The sequence below is a fragment of the Elgaria multicarinata genome, chromosome 6 (genome assembly GCF_023053635.1).
Source record: "Elgaria multicarinata webbii isolate HBS135686 ecotype San Diego chromosome 6, rElgMul1.1.pri, whole genome shotgun sequence".
NCBI classification, from domain to species: Eukaryota; Metazoa; Chordata; class Lepidosauria; order Squamata; family Anguidae; genus Elgaria; species Elgaria multicarinata.
This window is the reverse complement of record NC_086176.1, coordinates 2,475,977-2,497,318: the sequence shown is the minus strand read 5'-3', so window position 1 is coordinate 2,497,318 and position 21,342 is coordinate 2,475,977. Positions and strand designations below refer to the sequence as shown.

At 42.9% G+C, this 21,342-nt stretch overlaps 1 protein-coding gene across 2 annotated transcripts in view; it reads right to left on the bottom strand.

The window, feature by feature from the left end:
• KAT6B (lysine acetyltransferase 6B) overlaps positions 1-20,293 on the bottom strand; it is a 221,996-nt gene extending 201,703 nt beyond the window's left edge. For both annotated transcript variants that reach the window (XM_063128836.1, XM_063128837.1), the window contains exons 1-2: positions 20,236-20,293; positions 10,321-11,241 (exon numbers count right to left, since the gene is read on the bottom strand). In XM_063128836.1, the coding sequence (XP_062984906.1) occupies positions 10,321-10,938 (618 nt within the window). In that variant the 5' untranslated portion in view covers positions 10,939-11,241; positions 20,236-20,293. The remainder of the gene's footprint in view (positions 1-10,320; positions 11,242-20,235) is intronic.
• Between the last annotated feature and the right edge of the window lie 1,049 nt (positions 20,294-21,342).

The following is a 21,342-nucleotide window of genomic DNA, read 5'->3' as shown; positions in this document are numbered from 1 at the left end:
CGGCCGTTATTACCTTTCCCCCAGCTAACTGGGTACTCATTTTACCGACCTCGGGAGGATGGAAGGCTGAGTCGACCCGAGCTGGCTGCCTGAAACCAGTTTCCACTGGGATCGAACTCAGGCCGTGGGGAGAGTTTCAGCTGCAGAAACTGCTGCTTTACCGCTCTGCACCACACGAGGCTCATATGAAAGGAAAACATTTTCTAAAATATACATCCATGAATCTTATACCCAAAGCATTACTTCACACCAGAGAAATGGTTAAGGGACCTAGTTTTTGCTACAACCTGGCATCCTCCAGTTGCTGTAGACTTAGATTCACAGAATCATAGAATTCAATGCCCCTCAGTAGTTGCAGTAGACCAGGGCATGTAGTCCTCTTTATCCTCCTCTTTATTTTATCATCACAACAACCCTTTGAGGTAGTGTAGGCTGAGGGAAAGTGGGGGCAGGATGTGGTTGTGGGGTGTGTGAGGGCTGGGGGGGGGAACGGAATTTTCCTGGGTTGGGTAGGTGTTTTTTTTGGGGGGGGGTAACATGTAATGGCTAATGTTTAAATCCTTCCTGCAGTTGCTTATTTATTTATTACATTTATATTCCGCCCCATAGCCGAAGCTCTCTGGGCGGTTCACAAAAGTTAAAAACAGTAAACATTAAGAAAAAATATAGGCAAAGCATTTTTATCCCACTCCTCCACTAGAAAGGCTCCAAGAGCAATTTACATCCAATTAATAAAAAGAAGACAGTTCCTGCCCACAGGCTTACAATAAAAATGCATTGTTATTTTTTAACAATAATGCATTTGACATAACAGGAAAAAGGGATAGAAAGGGTAAAAAGCAAATAGCAAATATTCCACACGGTTGGTGGAATAGCCCCACTTCCCATCTCATCTCCTTCTGCTTCAGCCTGCTGGTGATGACAGCTGGGGGAGGGATACGTAATTTTCTCTACTGGTATTAGGAGAGTTGCAGCCTGTTCCTATTAATGTTTATTCAGAAGCAAGTCCTGTGAGTTCTAAGGGACTCTCTTCACCAATTAAGTGTGCAGAGAACTGCAGCCTTGCTGAACATAAGTACGATACACTAATATCCAGGTTTTTGCTGCTCCTTAATTATACAGTATTTATTTACTGAACTTTTCCTTTAAAAATATGGACGTTTCTTTCATTTCTGCATGATAATACTGAAATTTAAATGCTGTTTGAAGCCCAGTTAATAAAAACTAAAAAAAACCAACCCAGTTACTACAAATCTTCAACTTTCATTTCTTGTTTCCTGTTTTCCCATGTGTATAGCATAGCAGTGTATTTCATAAAGATGATTACAGCTACTTCCTTTGTCATATTTTGAACTGTACCAGCTCTAGCAAACATTATTAATATGTGCTCATCTTGAGCATAAGAATGTATTTGTTTTTAAAGAAATGAATAGGAGGATGTGGGGGGCTTAAAGGACAAGTGATGCGATGGAGCTGCATAATTACACATTGCTCACAAAAGTATGAACATTTTTTAAATCCAGTCAAGTCCAGAATCCTTTGTAAGAATCCTAGCAACAAGCTTAAGTCACACAGTTCAACAAAAGTTTGCCTATGGTCTACCTGTTGCCCACTTGAGCATATGAACTGGCAAAGGTGACACTTATTAATGACTAGAAAAAAGGAAGAAGAGTCAGAATACTATAAGAATTTCCAGACAGGTAGCAATATTAGTCTGCCACAGCAAAAATAGAGTGTTCTGTGGCATTTTAAAGATACATTCATTATGACATAAGCATTCATGTATTAGAGTCCAGTTCATATAAATTATTACTCCCAATACAAATTCTTAAAGACAAGTTGCAAAAGTGTTTAAAGCAGAATCGCCAGTTATTCCATGGCATCGTTGAATCTTATCTTGATAGCAGGGAAGTTCCTTCTCCGCCGACTTTCTTCCTGTTAAACTTGATGGAGATTATTTTAGAAAAAAAAAACTATTTTAAGTTCTCTGATCAGTTTTATTTTCAGATAAAAAGAGTAGCAATGGGAAGTCCTTTTGCTCCCAGTGTGGCCAACCTGTTTATGGCCCACCTTGAGAGAACTACCATCTGCCGTACTACTAATAATCCTTTCTATGATGATATCATCTTTTACATGCGACATTTTCTTGGTATTTTCAAATGAGCAAAGAGTGCAAGAATTCTTTAGCTGGATGAATACTATTCATGATTGTATCACAATTAAGGTAGCAAAGTTTGAGGCTGCAGCCCAAAAAATCAGAAATAACTTTCTAAACAAAGTCTGTGTAGATTGTAAGGGGGAACATTTGATTTAATAGTTTTGTATAAACTATCATCAGAGATCCCACCTATCTGATAGTGCCAGATATTGACTGCTAGCATTTTAGGTTATAATATAATCACTGAAATTATTCTTGTGACTTTGGCATGTATATCACCATCGTGATAGCAAAGGGTGGGTGCTGCAGACAATTGGAGCACCCTAGAGTGACCCACTGACTGACTCCTTGGTTGAGAAAGGATTGTACCTCAAATGTTTTGAATATTTTAAATAATGTGTGTTGCTATATGTGAGCAATTCTGTATTTTGTAATGGTCTTGGTGCTGCAAACAAATAAACTATTCATTCATTCATGATTGTATAAAATTTTCCTTCCTTGTTGAAAGAAATCAGATTCCTTTCTTGGATACTGTAGTTTATCATGTTCATGACATTCTATACTTGAAGACATACACAAAACCCACGGACAGAAATTCCCTTCTGCATTTCTCTTCGTGCCATTCATTACAATTGAGAACCAACTTACCATACGGACAGTATCTAAGGCTTAAAAGGAACACAGCCCTTCCTGAAGAGTATTCAAAGTCTAAACTCTGCCTCAGACAGCAACTTTTGGACAGGGGATACCCCAGGATATTAATTGAAAATGCTGAGAAATGAGCAGCCATAGTCCCAAGAGATAGGCTGTTACGGATTCAGGACAATTTCCCGACCAACAGGATCACATGTTCTCTCACCCACCCCCATTTATCATATGCAGTAATGAAAACAGTGAAGAAGCATTGGCATATTGAGGAGGATCTGCCTAGATGTTAACTTACACCACAGATTGGACTTAAACGTACGAAAAGCTTTCGCGATTTTCTAGTCTGCTCAGATATTGATCCTCCCAGCCGTATCACAACTACTGTTAGGGGTCACTTTAGATGCAGTGGATGCACAGTTTGTGCATTAGCTCTACAAATAAAGACATTTGTGACCATCGCTTGTTCAGCCTTCATCACTTTTCCAATTGCGCTACCAAATGGGTGGTCTGTGTAATTGTTGTCCATGTGGACTTCTTTATATAGGGAAAACTTCACGAAGCGTGAGAACACGCGTAGTTGAACACCGTTCAAAATTGAATCAATGCAATCTGGATGTACCATTGGTCCAACATTTTGAGAACGTTCATCGATTTGATGAATTTAAGTTTTTCGTTATAGACAGAATATATCCACATAAGTTCAGTTGCAATGACCATGACAATCTGCTTTTAAGAAGAGAAGCTGAATGGATGTTTAATCTCAATAACACATGTGTTGAATGCCAGTCTGGAGTTATCTCCCTTTCTAGCTAAGTAAGGCCATCTGGCTGTATTGGCAATTAGCAACTCTCTCAAAACCAACAAGATATGTATAATTAAGTAGCTACAGCTTTAAGAGTTACATATAAATCTATCTAACAAACTAGGGGATAACACCTGTTCAACATTGTTTTTGCTGCTCGAGGTTCTTGGAATTGCAAGACGGTGATTAAGGTGGGAACCTTTTGGCATTGCCTTTGCTGCTATTCTGTTTATCACTGTTCCTCATTAGGAGGCTAAAGTGTTCTTTTTATCATACAGACAACATTCTCTGTGGAGGGTATGTCTAAACAAATTAGAAAATAGTTTTGGGAACTACTAGCTTGAGGCTGCTCCTGCACGGCATGATAGCACCCGGCGGTGAATTCTTCATTGCTATATACAATAGGTATATAGCACCCTTTCTGTTATCATATTAAGTGCTTGTTTGTTCGCTCTATAGATTATAAGATTGCTTATCTGAAGAAATTGTATAGGATGAAACAGGACTAATTTACCGGATTCCTTTCATAACAAGTACGCAACTTCTTTTGCAGATCAAAAATGTATATGAACCCAACAAGGAGTTTGTTCCATTTGTGGTATAGGAATTCTGCTATATGTAAATGTAATTTGTTATGCTTATGATATATAACCTTGAGTGTTAAGATAACTGGCTATTCTGCTTTAAACACTTTTGCATCTTGTCTTTAAGAATTTGTATTGGGTGTAATAATTTATATGTGTAGGAGCGTATACAGACATCTCATGGTCTTTTTAACCGTACTCAGTGTATACAGTTAGGTGCTCCTTGGGATCTGTTCATTTCATATTTTTCCAACTGCAGCCCATTTTTCTGTTTTTAGAGTCCAATTCATCAGATTACAAGATAGCTTGTGATTAGAACTAGGAATTTTCAGTAAATTTATTATCTCTCTCTTCTCACTCGTGGAGGTTTTTCTAGATGAACATGACTGGCTTTGCCAAGCCATGCTGTATTTTACTTATTCAGACATTGCCTGACTATATAACATATTTTAAATGTGATTGTTTTCTGGATGTTAATGTGGATGTATTTAGTAGGAAGAGTTTCTGAAGGTTTTCTGGATAGTTTTTTTTATGTGATGCCAGTGATTGCTGTGACTAACAAAATAATTGTGATCTTTTCCTGTTGTCACAGTTCTTTAATTTCCATTGCCAGTGGTGTATATTTTTCTCTCTTTTCCACAACATTTTTGTCATTGGGTATTGCTATATTGATGGTATAAGTGTTTTTTGCTTATTTGTCTATAACTGTTATGTCTGGTCAATTGCAAGGCATTGTCTTGTCCATATGAGTTGTTCTGTCACAGTATATTTTATCATTTGAATTTTCCAAGGTTGTTTCAGGTGAGTATGTATGTGTCATTGTATGATGAGGTTGAATTTAATGACTAGTTGTTGTTGAATTATTTTTGCAGCTTTTACTATGACTTTACAAATGGGGGGGGTCTTTATATTGTGAAAGAATTCTCTGAGCAATTTTATCTGTTTAGCATGAAATATGCCAAAGATACCTATATCTCACAAGTTAGTAAAATCAGTGTTTTCACAATATGTTAGACTCCAATATTACACATTTAAATTTGTTCTTTAGGAAGACTTCTAACTTGCCCTTATAAAACATTGGCTGAGAACCAAACAGCTGCTTTAAGTTTGCTCAGTTGAATTTTGAGTTTTTGTTTGGACAGTAGAATCCCCACTTCATATCATGCCAGCTTTGGAAACCAAAGGGAGCCTCGTCTTATGTGGTGGGATAAGCACCTTTGGGTTAATAATTTCATAGCCTAGTTGGACAGATCCATCAGGAGGATCACAGTGTTCTTTGGCTCCTGGCCACAGCCTATTAAAGATTCTTGCCAAACATTGAGAGCACAAATTTCTAGGAAGTTCTCTTGCATGAACCACATTATAATCAATGTTTCATACAGTATCACAAGAAAAGAGATTCCTGATGGATCGTGCCCTTGTTGCACTTTCATTGGCAGATGTAAGGGAGACAAGATATAGCACATAGACACACAAAAATAACTATTCCACTCATGCAAGTGGTGGCATCTAATGCCAGGAAAAACAATTGCTCCACTCCTGTATGTCACAAATACACTTTGCCAAAAGCTCTAGTTGTTTTGGCAAAGGTAGCAACAGGGCCTTCAGATTTAGAAGTAATAATCCTGTACTCCAGAATGGATATCAAAATTAGTGTTAAACTTATTTCCACACACTGGAGGATATGACTACTCATGAACCAGCTGGAGCGTATTATTTTCCCACCTGCAAAAATCCTTTCAGAGATGAAAGGGCCTCTATCTTCAATGCTGAAAGGATCCTTTGAAGATGCTTACTCCAAGGCTAGTTCCTGTCTTGCTCTACCCCCTCCCAAATACTTTCAGGACTGTCCCCTTGCCACTAAAATGAGGGATGTATTGGTCTGTGGATGCAATCCTCTCCCTCAAATGATTTTTTTAAACATTTCTTATACAGTACCTTAATACTTGCATTGTTCCATAACTACATGTATGTAACTACATGTTAAATTCAATGTAACTACATGTTACATTCAATGCATGTAGTTTGTGTAGATACATACTAAGATTGTCGATTTGCACATTTATGCACATGTAACAGTGTGTGTGTGTGTGTGTGTTTCTAGGTGACAGCCCTGTATCCTTTTGTCCATCAAAGCACTTTCCTTCCTGGAAGAACATGTGTTGGAATATTGTAATAGTTACATTGCTGTTGCAGGACTCAAGTTTCTTAAGGCACAATCTTATGCATGTTTAGACATGTTTTTAAAATTCAAGCAATTGTTCATAAATATACTGTTGCTCACAGCCAGCGCCTTTGGCTCTCTGTCTGTTGAGTAAGTGAGAGCAATGATGGGAAGGAGGCTGAAGAGCAATAGCAGCTGATGATAATGGCAGGGATGTCAGAGGAATCCGTCTGGGAGTGGAGCTCGTCAAACTCACCCCTCAGAATTTTACCTCGTTTCCCCACAAGCTAACCCAACTTGATCTGTATTAAGACAGGCCTGTTCACAGATTTTCTGGTGTGTTTTTTGTGAACCGCCCAGAGAGCTCCGTCTATTGGGCGGTATAGAAGTGAAATAAATAAATATTTTTAGAAATTTGCACAAATTGCAGCCTAAATGTGCATAATTCAAGCAAATTTCACCCACAATTTGCACAAATTATGCAAATTTCTATTTAGGCAAATACAAATAAACAGAAAAAGTTCCTAGATTTCAGGAAAGCCCATGGCTTGACTTATAAATGCAAGCCAAGTCAGGGGCCCTGAGGATATCCAGTGAGCCCAAGAAGGGCCACATTTCCCAGTGACAGAGATCTCCAGATAATGGTGGTAAGAAGGTAGATTCATGTGTTCATCAGTTCCCACAACTATGTGTGCCCACTGTGCCTTGCCCAAGGACCCTCAAAAACCTGGAGCCAGCATTGCTGCTGCTACTCTACACAGAAAAAACATCCTAGCAGTTTGCACCAGATTGTGGTGTCTGGAAAATTTACTAGTTCTACCTATAAACTATTATAAATGTTTATAATAGCCCAGTTGTATATAGTATTTTTTTAAATAAACCTACCCACCAAAGACAGTACTATGAAACTTGGAGGGAAATAAAAAGCATTTGCTGGCAAGAATTTATTTAATGAGGAGGGAAAAGCTGGAAGGAAGCAATAGGAACAATTCAGATAACTATACAATTTAAAGTAATAAACAAAACAAAGCCCAGAATAGGAGGAGGAGGAGGAGGAGTCCAGTAAATTAGTTACCCACTGGTGAGTGCTTAGGGCCAATCTTCTGAAGCCCTGGGCTGGCAAGCAGCTGCAGCCCCTCTGCCTGTCACTCTCTGGTCTCAAAGCTGCGACTGGATGAATGCTATAGGAGAGGATTTGGCTGCAGTTCTCTCCTCCGCTGCCTTCCCTAACTGGTGGTTTTTAGTAAATCGCTCTCCACGTGGTCTCCCCAGTCTCTTCCCTCTCTCAAATGTTCTACTTTCCCCCAGAATTGGCTCATAAAAAACTCCTCAGAATCTCTTATGGCAGCTGTTCAGGGCTAAAATTACTTGTGTTCTAGGAATCCTGCAGGGAGCTACACTTTGCATGGTTACATAATGAACATGTGTTCATCAATTCCCATAACCCAAGTATAGCTGTACCCAGGATTAAGTAGGATCCTTGTGCCTGGGTATAAATCAGGTATGAACACAGGGTACTTCACGCTTTCTCCTGCAGGGGAGATTATTTCAACACAAGCAGAATTCTGTGCAATGAGGAATCCTGATAAAACAGGATTCCTGATTGTGCATGAAGTTCTATTTGCATTCAAGCTAACTTGAGTAGAATTCCGCTGCAGACACTGTCATTCAGCATAGCAAAGTCAGGAAACTGAGGGAGCATTCCACACTGGGACGCAGGGGATAGGACCAGAGGGCAAATTCCTGACCTCAGTTTAAGTCCTTCTACCACATCGGGGGGGGGGGGGGTGTCACCAGGATGGGGATATGGCTTACCACACCTAACTTCAACAGCAAAAAGGACTTTTAAGAACTCACTTGCTTAAGTTTTGTAAACTCACTAGCAGCAATTTTTCCAGGTTGGAATAAAATAAAAAAGTATCAGGCAAAAAACAAGAAGAAAAACATCAAGACTACTTCTTTGATATCCATATTTTAATTAATTAGTTCTATAATGATGATACATCTACTGCAACTCCATAATAAAGCACTTTGAGAGGAAAATGGTGCATGTTGTCCCCTCCATGGCCAATAGCAGCTTTGGGGTAAAGACAATTTAAGTTGAGAATTGTCTTTTCCCCTGCAGTTCTGGTAGGTTCCAAGATATAATGGACCTATGCATCTTTGCCTATGGCCACACATTTCATGCTTTAAAATTAGCTCAGGTGTGTCTATGGGGGGCGGGGGAATGCACCAAATAGCGTGGGCACAAAAGAGACAAGCTCTGGTGCTTAGAGAATTCACATATATATTTGTATCCAAAGGTGCTCAACGTTTCGGACAGGGAGTCCTTCATCAGGAGCTGAAAATAGTTAATGAGCTGCCAAAGAGCTACTGTAATGCAAGGGTTTTCAGATTGCAGTCTGCAGTTTTCAACCAAGAGGATCTTATCTATTTAGCCTCAGAAACAATAAAAGGTCTCTAAGTACCATAATGTACACAATGTACCAGGCTACACACATTTTCCTACATCTGATATTTACAAAGATATGAGAGATCCGTTCCAGTTCGCATCCAACTGTATATGCTAAACGTCCTCTCACTACAAGGAAGGGATAATAAACCACATGTATCTTCTTCCCACAACAACAATGCTGAGTTCCTTTAATGCTATAATATGTTCAAGAATAAGGTTTATTTTTATTTTATTTATTACATTTTTATACCGCCCAATAGCCGAAGCTCTTGCATTCTAAAGTCCCCCAACTTCCATCATTTTTTGTTGGAGGGAGGGAGGGGGGATTGCATGCACACATACAACTTTAAGTTAAACAGTATTAGTATCTAAGTTCCCTCTTGTACTGCTACAACATGAGTTCACAAACAGCAGATATTGCAATAGGGTCCAGGGAAGCTTTGCAGCAAGATGAGACCCAATAAGTGAGCAGGTGTAGTCTAACCATAGCAATCCAGGCGGATGCTGAGGGATTAGTTGGGTGGCTCTGCCGCCTTCATGAAGCATCCCTATGGTGAGTGCAGGCTTCAGTAAATGAACCTGATGTCCCTAGTGCTTTGACGCGTCAACCTGAGGAGAGAAAGGATGAACCCCCTTATACTGACAAGAACTGGAACGGGAATCCCAACATCCACTACATGGCAATTGCCCGGCAATTACCTTACAATGAATTACCACTTTAAAAAATAGGAATAGACCACAGAAAGATACTTAAAGGGAGCCTGTTACTGCATTTCTTCATGCCACTGCATGTCACAGGGAGAAAAGATCAGAAACTTAGATCAGTATTAAAGGGCTCAATACTCCAATAAATCTCACATCTGGATCCAAGTGCAATATGGCAGAAACAGAAATGGATCATCTAGAATACACAGGTACAATGAGAATGTGAGAAGATAAAGGCTAAAAGGGATTATTTCCTCTTATAACTTCTTAAAGCACAAACTGAATTGAACATGTTTGTTCTTTTTTAAAAAATCTTCCCAACCTGAGTTCCCATGTGTCATACCACCACCACCTTCAATGCAAGCAGCAGTGACATAATATTAGCAGCAGCTATTTATAAAAGATTACATACCAGAATCCTATCTCCTTCCAATTATGCTAGGACAAGTATAGTTTGTCTATACTTATAGTTTGTCTATATTTTAGAGGAGATGAGCATGTATTAGAAGATAATAGTTTTTTAGATTTCCAAACTTTATATTAGCTTCAATGCATACCAATCTTGAAGAATTTCAGTACTACTACTATGCCCACCCCCTCTTTCTCTGTATCTGCAATATTATTTTCTCAAACTGTGGGACTGCTACATACCTCAAAAAAAATTCTAAACATTAAATAAATCCTTCCTGAATGCACGGTGTTTAATAGCATGAAGTGAGACTCACTCAAACACAACACATGCTAAGAACATTTCCTAAAACAAGCAAAGATTAGCATTCCTGCAATGATATATTTAGCACTTACCTGGTCTTTTTCATGAGGCAAAAGACTCACAGGTGGGAGGGACATTGGCAATGAACTGTATTTAGATGTTCCTTTGCCTTCTGGACTACCAGAGTTCACCCTATACTGAGGTCCTTCTTTCAATAATCTCCCATTGTTTACAGCACGTTTGGCCCCCAGTCGTAATCTCCGTTGAAACACAGGGTTGTTGAAAATACCTGCAAGATCATGTTGACTTCTCAGGTATTTTTCTATGTTTCTGAGGGAAGAGCCATTTGGTTCCTGAAGCCCTTCAATTCCTCTCCGCAGAAGTTTATTCCAATCCACATTCCGAAGTTCATTACAGGTTACCTTAGACCCTTTAGTAGGTTTAGGAAAGTCACCTGATTTAACAGATGAAAACCGCCCAGGATTATCTGGGTCCTTGAAGGACGCAAGGCCTTTGTTGTTAACTTTGAGAATAGAACCATCTTGAACACTTAGTTCCAACTGTTCAGAAACAGTCTTCTTATCTAATCCATGGGATGCACAGACAGCATGACAAATTCTCTCTTCAGATGGCCTCTGCTTCTGCCTTTTAACTTTTTGTATAGCTTCAAGAATCCACTCAGTGTAAAGTGGGTTAGCAAGTTTTACCATGGTTGACCAATAATTTCCCAAGAACAAGTGTTACCCATAGAGTTTCTCTCTAATCCTATTAGTGATCTTTTCAAGAAGTATTCACCACAGGAAGAACAGACTTCTCTGCATGCTCTGTAACACCAACTCTAGAATTAGTCCTTGGGATACCAGAAAAACCAGGACGATTCAAACATTGTTTTTAAAAAACTTTAATCAACCAACACGGAAAGTTGGAATCATTCTATTATACCAGATGGAAGACGTCTCTACAGTTGAATGGATCACTGTTTGTGAGCAGCATCTCCAGATCTTCACAGAAGTCTAAAGATTAAAAACAACAACAACATGTGGTTAGTCATATACCATTTCATTAAAGGAAGTGCACCTCTACATGCTTACAGTGCAATCCTATGCATGTTTATGCAGAAAAAAAAGCCAACAACTCCCAGCATTCCCCAGCCAACCATAGCGAATGCTAACTAAATTTATGAAGGCATATGTTGCCCAGGAAAAAAGGCTAAATTCTTCTTTTAAATTTACACTCCAGATTTGATATCAAGCAATAGTTCAAAACCCACACAGAGCCATTAATTTTATACCAGTCATCCTTCCAACTTGCAGAGTTGAAATAGTGTGTCGTATGCATAGATTGTCCACTTTTTCTGTCCACTTTTTCATTAATCCAGAACTAAGTAAGATTGCTTAGATGTAAATCCCAATATGTTCTATTTAGCGTTGTTTAGTGCAAGGTCAGGAACAAAGCCTAGTCCCCTCAGAGAAGGCATTTCCTAGCAACTAAAGCTTCTTGTTGGCTACCAAGCCCCCACAATATTTCTGAACTTCTGTGTAAACCTTAATCTACCAAAGCACCTATCAAATTTTGCATTATCTAGCAAACTCTTTGGAAGAACTGTGCACTGAGACCTCTAGCACATTATAAGTTGTAATATTCATGATGACCACTATACAAGGAATAAAACATCATGGGGAGAAAAGTATTGACTGCAACTGAAATTAGGGGAGTGATTAAGGAAGCAATGCTTCTGAAGGCCTGGTATTTGATTTAACTGTTTCACTCGGTGTGCAACTGTTTCAACTTTTCAAAGAATGAACTTTAGCTACTATCAACCATGATTAGTCTTAGGCCACGTTTGGACATCACGTTAGTTCAAGATGGATTAATAAACTACTCACAGTAGCTTATTTTTTAAATAGCCCACAATGCCTCACCACACGAGTGGGCTCACATGCGACTGTATCTTATGAAGTTGTTGTGTGTTATTTGACTCACCATCCCCTGCACTCTGCCCTGCTGCAGTCCTCCCTCCTGAGCAGTGGCGCTGTTTCACCTCTGATGCACTGGAGGTTTGCGAGGAATGGGACAAAATTTCATACCCAGCCTCCCCCAGTCAGGAGACACCCGATCCACTATCAAATGCCTGCGCAATCACTCACCAAGGAAGGGAAATCCCGAGTGCCCCCAAAAGGAGGAAGTAGCTAGAAAACCTTGGGGATTGCAGGATCAGGACCAAACCCCCCACACAGCCTCTCTTAATCAATCCACCATCAGATCCCTGCACATTTTCTCCAGAGGAGCAAAAATTCCAAGTGCATCAAAGAGCCTATAACACCTTGGGGATTTGCAGGATCAGAACCAAAACTCATAACCTGCATCCTCTACACTGCTGGCTTGATCACTTTAACATGCCCTAGGCAAAAAGCCGTTTTCACCACTCTTGCCGCACAGCTCTGTAGCCAGCCAAAATAACCAATGGTGATGGCCACACAACACAGTAACCCATGATGGGTTAAATAACCCACTCTGCAGACTGTGGGTTATCAGAGTGTGTTATTTTGGGCAAATAAGCCATCATGAGTTCAAAAAACTCCCACCAGATGGCACCATAAACCATCATGGGTTACGTGACATCCAAACCCAGTCTTAGTAGCTGTGTTGATCCATAGAACAAGAGCATGCAAAATCTTAACCAAGGAGAGGCAGGCTCTTTATTAGCCTTGAAGGTAGACCCACTAACCGCTGCTCTGAAAGTATAGTGAAGCGGTTGGATCCAGATTTAGGCATGTGCCACTGGGCTTGTGGAAGCAGACTTCCCCACCGCTTTCTCTCCACAGCAGCTCCTCCAGTCCCCCAAAAATGCTACACAGAGAGTAAGGGGCTTTCCTGAACGGAGCGAACTGTGGTACAGGAGAAGGGGGATCCCCCAAAACTGGGCAGAGGCACCTTCTGTGAGTGGAGCCTTTCCATCAACAAAAGGCAGATTTTGGATCCAACCCCAGATCTGCCTTCCAATATTAATGTATTAAATAAAAATAAATCATTCAAGGTGATTTCTAGGCCATAATCCTGATACTTCTGGCTGTAAACCATGTGAAAACTTTGTCTTTTAAATTGACAAACATCTATTTGGCCAGCTAGGGAATGCTTGGAGTTGTAGGACATTTTTCTGTCTAAACATGCATCGGATTGCACCTTAAGTCATTTTAGTGTCAAGATAAATGTATTACTAGAGCCAAAACAAATTATTCTTAACATGGCTAGGACAAAAACAAACAGCTATAAAGTGTTAATACATTTATAGAAGACCAAAACAAATTATTGGATTCCTTGGACAGAATCCAATAGGGCACTTACTCCCCTCCCCTCTCGTCGAGTCTGTTGTGCAAGCGGTGGGTCCCACTGATTCTGTTGCGTGAAACACTTGTGAAACACAGGTTGGCAGGGCTCCTTTATGCAACATCTGCCTGCTCCCCACCTGTTCCAGAAACGAGTGTTATCACTCATTTGTAGTTGCCCCAGAAGTGTTAAATCTTTGTTCTACAAGCAGTGGCCACCGGTTCTGGACAGGAATTGGTGGGCATAAAAGAATCCATGGAGTCAAGCCCTGGTATTTAAAAGGTACCATAACTAAATTCTTGCACAAGTTAAGTCCTGGCCAATATTCCTCATTAAAAGAATCTTGCTTTAGGAAGAGTTTATGACAACCACTCCATTTGGGTCTCCTTTTTACCTCTTTCTATAAAGGATCCCAACCATGGACCCATTCGGAATACTGCTGCTCACTGGTTCTGTGTTTTACCGATGCTTCATGGCCCCACAGCCACCAGCCCAGCACTCTGTGCGCCACTCCCTTCAGCCTTTTACTTCACCGCTGCTACCATATATCTCAACACCATACCTCAGATACTTTTAAGAATCCAGTTTATGAAAACAAAATAACTTTTCTTTAACAGTAAGTTCATGCAGGTTATCAATCTTGTGGTTTCATCTGTTGCAATACTTGTTTGTTACAATACAGCATATCGTGTATCCTTGCCTACTCTACCCACTAGTCCAATCTATCTCCCCCTATTCCCTCTTTCCCCAAAACAATAAAACATTGATCCCTCTCTCTCATTCTGTCAACTCTCCACTCACAACTCACACTGCTTCTAACTGCCACTCCCCTTCAAACACTTTTGATCCATTCTCTCATGCTAAATTGACTACATGGGGAAACCCAGATTTAAAAAATGGGAAGGAAACATTTCTGTGGAGGGGACAGATAAGATTATTTTTACTTTGGATCAAGTTTTCAAAGGCAGCTCCAGGTAGAACACATAATAGCCCAAACGGAATTTAACTAAGGCCTGTATCACCACAACCAGAGCAGACATCTCAGCTGTGCAAACTTATTCCTGGCCACTGCTGAAACCTAGGCATCAAGGTTCAGGGATCAATCCAGGACTATACCTAAACTGTGAGCCTGTATCTTCTGGGGGAGTGTAACCTCATCAAGCACAGGTTGAATCCCTATTCAGGAGAATATGTCTTTTGACAAACAAGGAGCACTTCTTTCTTGTCTGAATTAAATCCGCTTACACCATCAGAAACTCATTTACAACTAGAACTACTTCCTTGGATTTAGATGGAAAGTGGAGATAGAGTTAAGTGTCATCAGCATACTGATGATATGCCAAACCTCTAAATTCTGGACAATATCTTCCAGTAGTTTCATGTCTATGTTAAAATCAAGTGATAAATCACACGTGAGTGAGCTTCACACATTTAACTTCAGTTAGAATTTCCATATGACTTCAGATGGAATGTTTTTCAATAGTCAATTCATTTGCCCGCCAGTCTTCAAATATACAGTAATTAAGTGCAGATGTCAAGTTGTGGACCCTCCTGTTTCTACATTAAGTGAATGCCTCCTACAGGTGCCTCCCTCCCCCATCTAAGATCAATTAGCTCCACCTTCTTGGTGGAGGCACCGTAGTTGTGGAACACTCCCTAGAGAGGTTTACTTGGCACCTAATTTCTTGTTCCACTGAACACTGGACTTTTTGATAAAAAGAATTAATCCTGCCAAAGTTTTATGTAGCTTTTATGATTTCGTGATTTTTAGTCAGCCTTCCCCACCCTGGTGCCCTCTGAACGCATTTAACTACCCCCCCCCATCATCCCCAGCCATTATCATAGAGGTCTGTGCTGGCAAGGGATGGTAGGAGCTGTACTCTAAAACATTTAGAAGGCATCATATTTATATTTTACTTCTTTTATTCTCTTAGTAAGCCATCCTGGGAATATGACTGAAAAGCAGGGGTGATGGCACATTAATAGGCATAATGTTTATGTCTCACAAAATTCTTTTCTTTGGGCCCCATTCAAACATTCAACTCCCAACTTATAAAATGTGCAGCAATCAAACAAAGAATGAACTAGTCCATAAAATAAGTCAAACAATATATACGGTATGTACAGGTTAGCTGAAGTATGATGTAGCGAAGAGCCCAGCACTGAATTCAAAGCACAATCATGAAGTTCACATGACAACTTTGTGTCTAACTTAACATATCTTACAAGCCAGTTGTGAGAAAAACAAGGGAGAAGAGAAAAAACTATACCCACTACTCTGAGTTTCTTGAAGGTAGAGTGGAATAAATATTTTTTTAAAAAAGGATGGGAACAAGAGAAGAGTCACCAGCAGTTGTTGGAGAAAGAGAAACCACAGAGAAGCTTAAGGTGAAAGAGTGCTGGGCCATCTCCACAAGGCCATCTCTCTCCCCTCCCCTCGTTTTAAATGCCTTCTTAAAAGCCACCATGTCTAGGGTGACCCTATCAAAAGGAGGACAGGGCTCCTGTATCTTTAACAGTTGAGTAGAATTTCAGCAGGTGTCCTTGTGAAATTCACGCAATGCCCCCTCCGGGATTTCCCAGAATTGGCAAAGCCCCCTCCAGGCAACCAGCTGTTATGTGTTTGGGGGGCAATCATCCAGGCAGCACCAATCAGAAGAAATACATTCAGTGTGGAAGAATCCTAGGGGTTGTCCATACGACTGTTTACCACGCTGAAAATGCACATTTTCGCAGCCACAAATGCAAAGCCATCCAGGGGCAAACCCTGGAAAATCCTCTCCAAAAAAGTCAGGCATTTACCCGGACTTTTTTTTGACAATCTGCGGCTGTAAAAAAGCCAAAAAACATTTTTTTAAAAACTAAAAATGGGGTGGGGGAGAGGAACAGTGTCATTCCTCCCCCTTTTTTATTTTATGCTCTAAATCTACAGAGCTCTACAGAAACAAATATAAATTTGAGAGGACCGGGCAACCTCCAATCTATTGGGGGGGGGGGGGCTGGGCAACCAGCAATCTATTTGGGAGGACCGGGCAACCTCCAGTCTATTTGGGAGGACCGGGCAACCTCCAATCTATTTGGGGCCCAGGCAACCTCCAGTCTATTTGGGAGGACCAGGCAGCCCCCATATGGAGCTGCGCAAGTTTGGCTTTTTAAATTAAAAAAGGGTGAGGGATGGTCCTGTTCCTTTCCTCCCCACCCTAGTTCCTTTTTTTTAAAAAAATTAAAGAGTCTGAATATGTGAAGGACCGGGCAACCTCCAGAAAAAATCGCACTTGCCTTCCTTCCCGTGCAACCCCCGGGAAGGAAGGAAAATGTGGGTGTAAAGGCACCTCCTGGCGCCAAAACACCTCCATATAGCCGGGGGCCAAGAAGTGTACATCCTGAATGTATTTTTTCTGCTTGGTGCTTTGTTTAGTTATCTACCCTTCAGAGCAGATAACTTCTTAGATATAATAAATCTTTTTAAAATTCATAAAAAGTTTGTTGATTTCTATCTTGAGCTTCAAATTGGATGGTGTATTTTATGGGCCTTTGGATGGTGGGGTAGTGCATAAACTATCGTATTATAATTAAAATGTAATTTTTTTTAGTACTTGCTATTTTAATGTGGCTTTAAACACTCTAGGATCCATTGATGAAGGATGGTTTCCAGAAATAGATACATACAGGGTTGGAGCTACCATAGAGGCCACTCAGGCGGCCGCCTAGAGCACCAAGCTAAGAGGGGTGCCGGGCGCAGCGCTCACGCGCTTTGGCTGTGAGCCGGCCCAGCCCAAGGATTCAGCTGGGCCTGGGCACCCCAGCCGAAGCGAAGCCAGGGACACTGGGGTGGGGTGGCTCCACATTCGGACTTCCAGAACGTGCCCGGAAGAGAGAGAGAGAGAGAGAGAGTGCATGTGTTCATGCGTGTGTTTGTTTGGAGTGAGTGATGCTGAGTGTGCGTGCGCTTGTGTGAGTTGGGCGGGGGATGATTTGGAGGTGATGTTCCTATTAAATAATGCATTTTAGACCCATAGACCTTCCTTTCCAATTTGTTTGCTATAATTGGCATGACGTATTTCTTGCACTTTAAATTTAGCAGTTTCAAGTTTCGTGCTTATTTTTCCAGGAAACATATGTTCTTAAACATCAAAGTTGGCATTTTTGTGGGGTGGGGTGGGGTGAAAGTAGCTCACCTTGCCTAGGGCGCAAAGTAGCCTGGCCCTGGATACATACATAAATGTAAACAAGTAAGCATGCCCCCCTTGCCCAGGTTGAGCCCCATGCCCTCCCGCCCCCCGGGGTGCAACTGAGACGTCTACGCCCCTGTCGGTCCCTTCCTGCCTACGGAGGCCCCCAAACCCCAGAAGGGCTGAGTTTTAAGAGGGAACCCGAGCGCCCGGATTGGGGCTGCGCAGGCCTCCTCCCGGCCTTTCGGGCATGGCTGGTCTGCGCTTAGTGCAGGAGCGCGCCGGGCACGCGCGGCCGACTCCACGGAGCGGCTCCTGCCTGATCCTCCCCGCCGCGTTCGCCGCGCAGGGAGCGACCCCGCCGCGCGGGACTCGGCTGTAGCGTAGCCTCGCCTCGCCTCGCCAGCCCCCGCCGCCGCCGCGAGGAGGAGGAGGAGGAGGAGGAGCCACCGCCAGGTGCTGCTGCAGCTGCGCCCCCTGCCGGCGCCTCCGCCTCCGCACTTTTCTCCTCCAGCGGCGCCTCTTCGCCCGCTGCCGCCGTTCTCGCCTTCTTAGCCGCCGCCGCCATTTTGTTTCGCCCTCTCGCAGCCGCGGCGCATCCGACATGACACCAGATGACAGACCCTTGTGGGCTCGTTAAAGCCTCGCCCCTCCCTTGTTGTGCAGCTCAGTGAAGCCCCGCCTACCGGTTGGCCAGCGGCGCTCATTGGTAATTGTGCCCTGTCCATCCTCACCACCGTCAGCCACCGCCCTTCTCCAACACGCCCGCTGGGCCAGACCATTGGAGGATGAGCTGTGTCAATCACGCCTCCTCTTAAGGAAAAAATGCTCTCCTGGCAAAGCTGCTGTGGGGCCCGCCCCTGACGGGGAATAACTGTCTTCGATACCCATTGGTAGACCGTTACAAATGAAAAAAGGATAGGTTAGATGGCGAGCTTAGGCTTCCGATAGGCTGGCAGAGCCGTCGATCAATCATTATTCTCCACCCCTTTCCCTGCCCATTTAACCTCCCTCCTGCCGCTGAAGTTTGTTAGCTGGCAAAGCAGCCGCGGCGGCCCATCACGAAAGCGCCCCTGGAGTGGACGGGCGCGCGACACATACCAATAAGCGGCACTTAAGTATTTTGAGTTTCACGCCATGTGCCCATTTGCCACCGGTCCGGTCGGGCGAGATTTGAAATGAGCGTGTTCTCATTCCTAAACCTCCTCCCCTAAGGAGCCTAGCGCCAGCAGCTGCAACGACACAGGAAGACAATGATCCTTGCAAGTCTGTATCCGCGCGCACACGCATGCAGGTCTCCCGGCTATATGCAATGCAAACGAGGCTCCCCTCACCCGCCCCTTTTCTGCAGAAAAGAATTACAGCCTAAAGTCACAGGGTGGTGGGAGTATGCAATGCGCGCGCGCGGACCCAGCCACCCCAGAAGAAAAGCTTAGCAGCCAACCCTGTCGCTCTCCTAGCCGAGCCTACTGCAGCTGTTACTTCGTCCACTTCTCCTTCCAACACCCCAGCCCCCCGCCCCCAGCCTCAAATTGCACCGGGCCACTGCAACCAATGCAATGCACGGATCCGGCAGAAGTGTCTGTAAACACGTGCAGGGGCCTCCGGCTGCAGAAAACTGGGGAAAAAGTCCCCAAGCCCCCTTTAATCAGAGAAAAGGGAGAAGCTGGCCCATTATCACAGGACATCGAAGGCTTGACATGCAGCGCAAACATCGCCCATCGCATGCTCACTTCGCGCCCTCGTACGCGCACACACGCCTGCAACTCTAACCTCATCGCTGCAAGCTCTTTCCCCCCTTTGGAGCTGGCAAATTGACCTCCTCTCTCCTTTTCTCTGCTTGGGGATGTTTCTGCAGAAGCGGCTCCTGCGGAATGTTGCTGTTGCTGCTGCTGCTGCTCCAGAAAAGGCGATCGCAGCAGCAGCAGCAGCAGCTCCAGCTCGTCTCTCTGGCTTTTCCCTCCTGGCCGCAGCAACCCGAGCCAAGAACACAACAACACTCGCAACCCCTTTCCCCTCCACCACCACCCCCTTTCCCAAATACACGGAGAAGGAAATCCAGCCAGGAGAAACATACAAGGAAATGGGGGGTGGGGGTGGGGGAGAGAGAGTGAAGGCAGGGAAGAATCCCAAAATAGCGGATTGGGGGGTTGCATTAAAGCTGCTTCTTTTTTTCTTTTTTGCAAAATCAAACGAAATGATATTAGAAAAAATATTAATACCTTTTTGTCCCTTTCGAGGCTTCTGTTCTTATTCTTCCCTCCCCACCCCAACCAAAAACATAGGAGGGGAAATCGCAGAACCGTACAGAAACACACAAACACAAAAAGGTTGCAAAACATTCAGATCATGGGGCGGCAGGGGGGGAGGAATCGGAAAGGGGATACACACACGCACACGCACACACACACACCGGAGCGCCGAATTGGTATTCATTCTCTCCTCTCCTCCTCCCCCCCCAATATATATAGATATAGATATATAATTAAAAAATTACAATCCTCAAACCTTTCTTGATGCTAAATGACCGCAGATCGCAAGGACTGGTACTAAAACACAGGACTTGACAACAGCTAATTGAAAGGTTAATCTACATAGGCTCTGACAGAAGAGGTCCCTCCCCGTTTCTGATTTTTTTTTTAATCTGCTACTGGCAAGTGGGAAATTGAGCTTCTTAGAAAAAAAGGGGGGTGACGAGCGGGTTGCTTCCGACGAGCCCACCAGCCCGGTTAGATGGTTCACACGTTTGGTAGCTGGATGAGGCAGGAATCCTTATTTTTACTGAAGTGACATTGTTAACATCTCCACGACACTGATGCAGCCCAATCCTATGCAATAACTCAGATATAAGTGTCAATAATTTTAGTGACACTTAATCCCAATTGCCATAAAACAACAGCCTCAATGAAGAAACTGGCAGAGAAGACATGGGAGGAGGGAATCCATCGTCTCATTGTAATGGGCTTTTTAAAGTGCCATATTATTCATCTGACTGAAGGAATCGGGGCTCAAATGGAACCAAGGTTCAGTCAACCTTGGGATAGGTGAAATGGGCGGTTGAATCCCTCTCAAACAGAGCCCCGGAGACCCTTTTAACTTGAACTACCAGGGGTTGAACCATACAGATGCAAACATTCATTCATGGGATCACCTTTTTTCCAGATGTGTATGACACACAGAAGGATGAGCTACAAGTCCATCCCTCCATATCTGGAGCATTTTTCAGCTGAGTTTGCTTAGTCACAGCTAGAAATACCTGAAGGAAGAGCCTCACTTCTGGGCTTCACTTGAGGCTATTTCTAAACACTGCCTATGGTGAATGAGCGGATGCCTCTCATCTGCTTAGGCAATGGGACCCCAGCAGACCATTCAAGGATGGATGATTCATTCTCCCACTACTCAAGCTGCAGTACACAATCACCAGGAAACTGTGCCCTTTGTTCCACCTTGCACAGCGCTATCCCATGGGTGGCTGGGAGCCGGGTGGTGGTGGAATTATTTCCTTTAGGGCTGAGCACATGGCCTCTCCCCTTGGATTCTCCAGGCCAAATACAATTATCCTTCAGGAGCACCTATAATTCTATCTATATACTAATGGTGGAATTCTACGTTAGA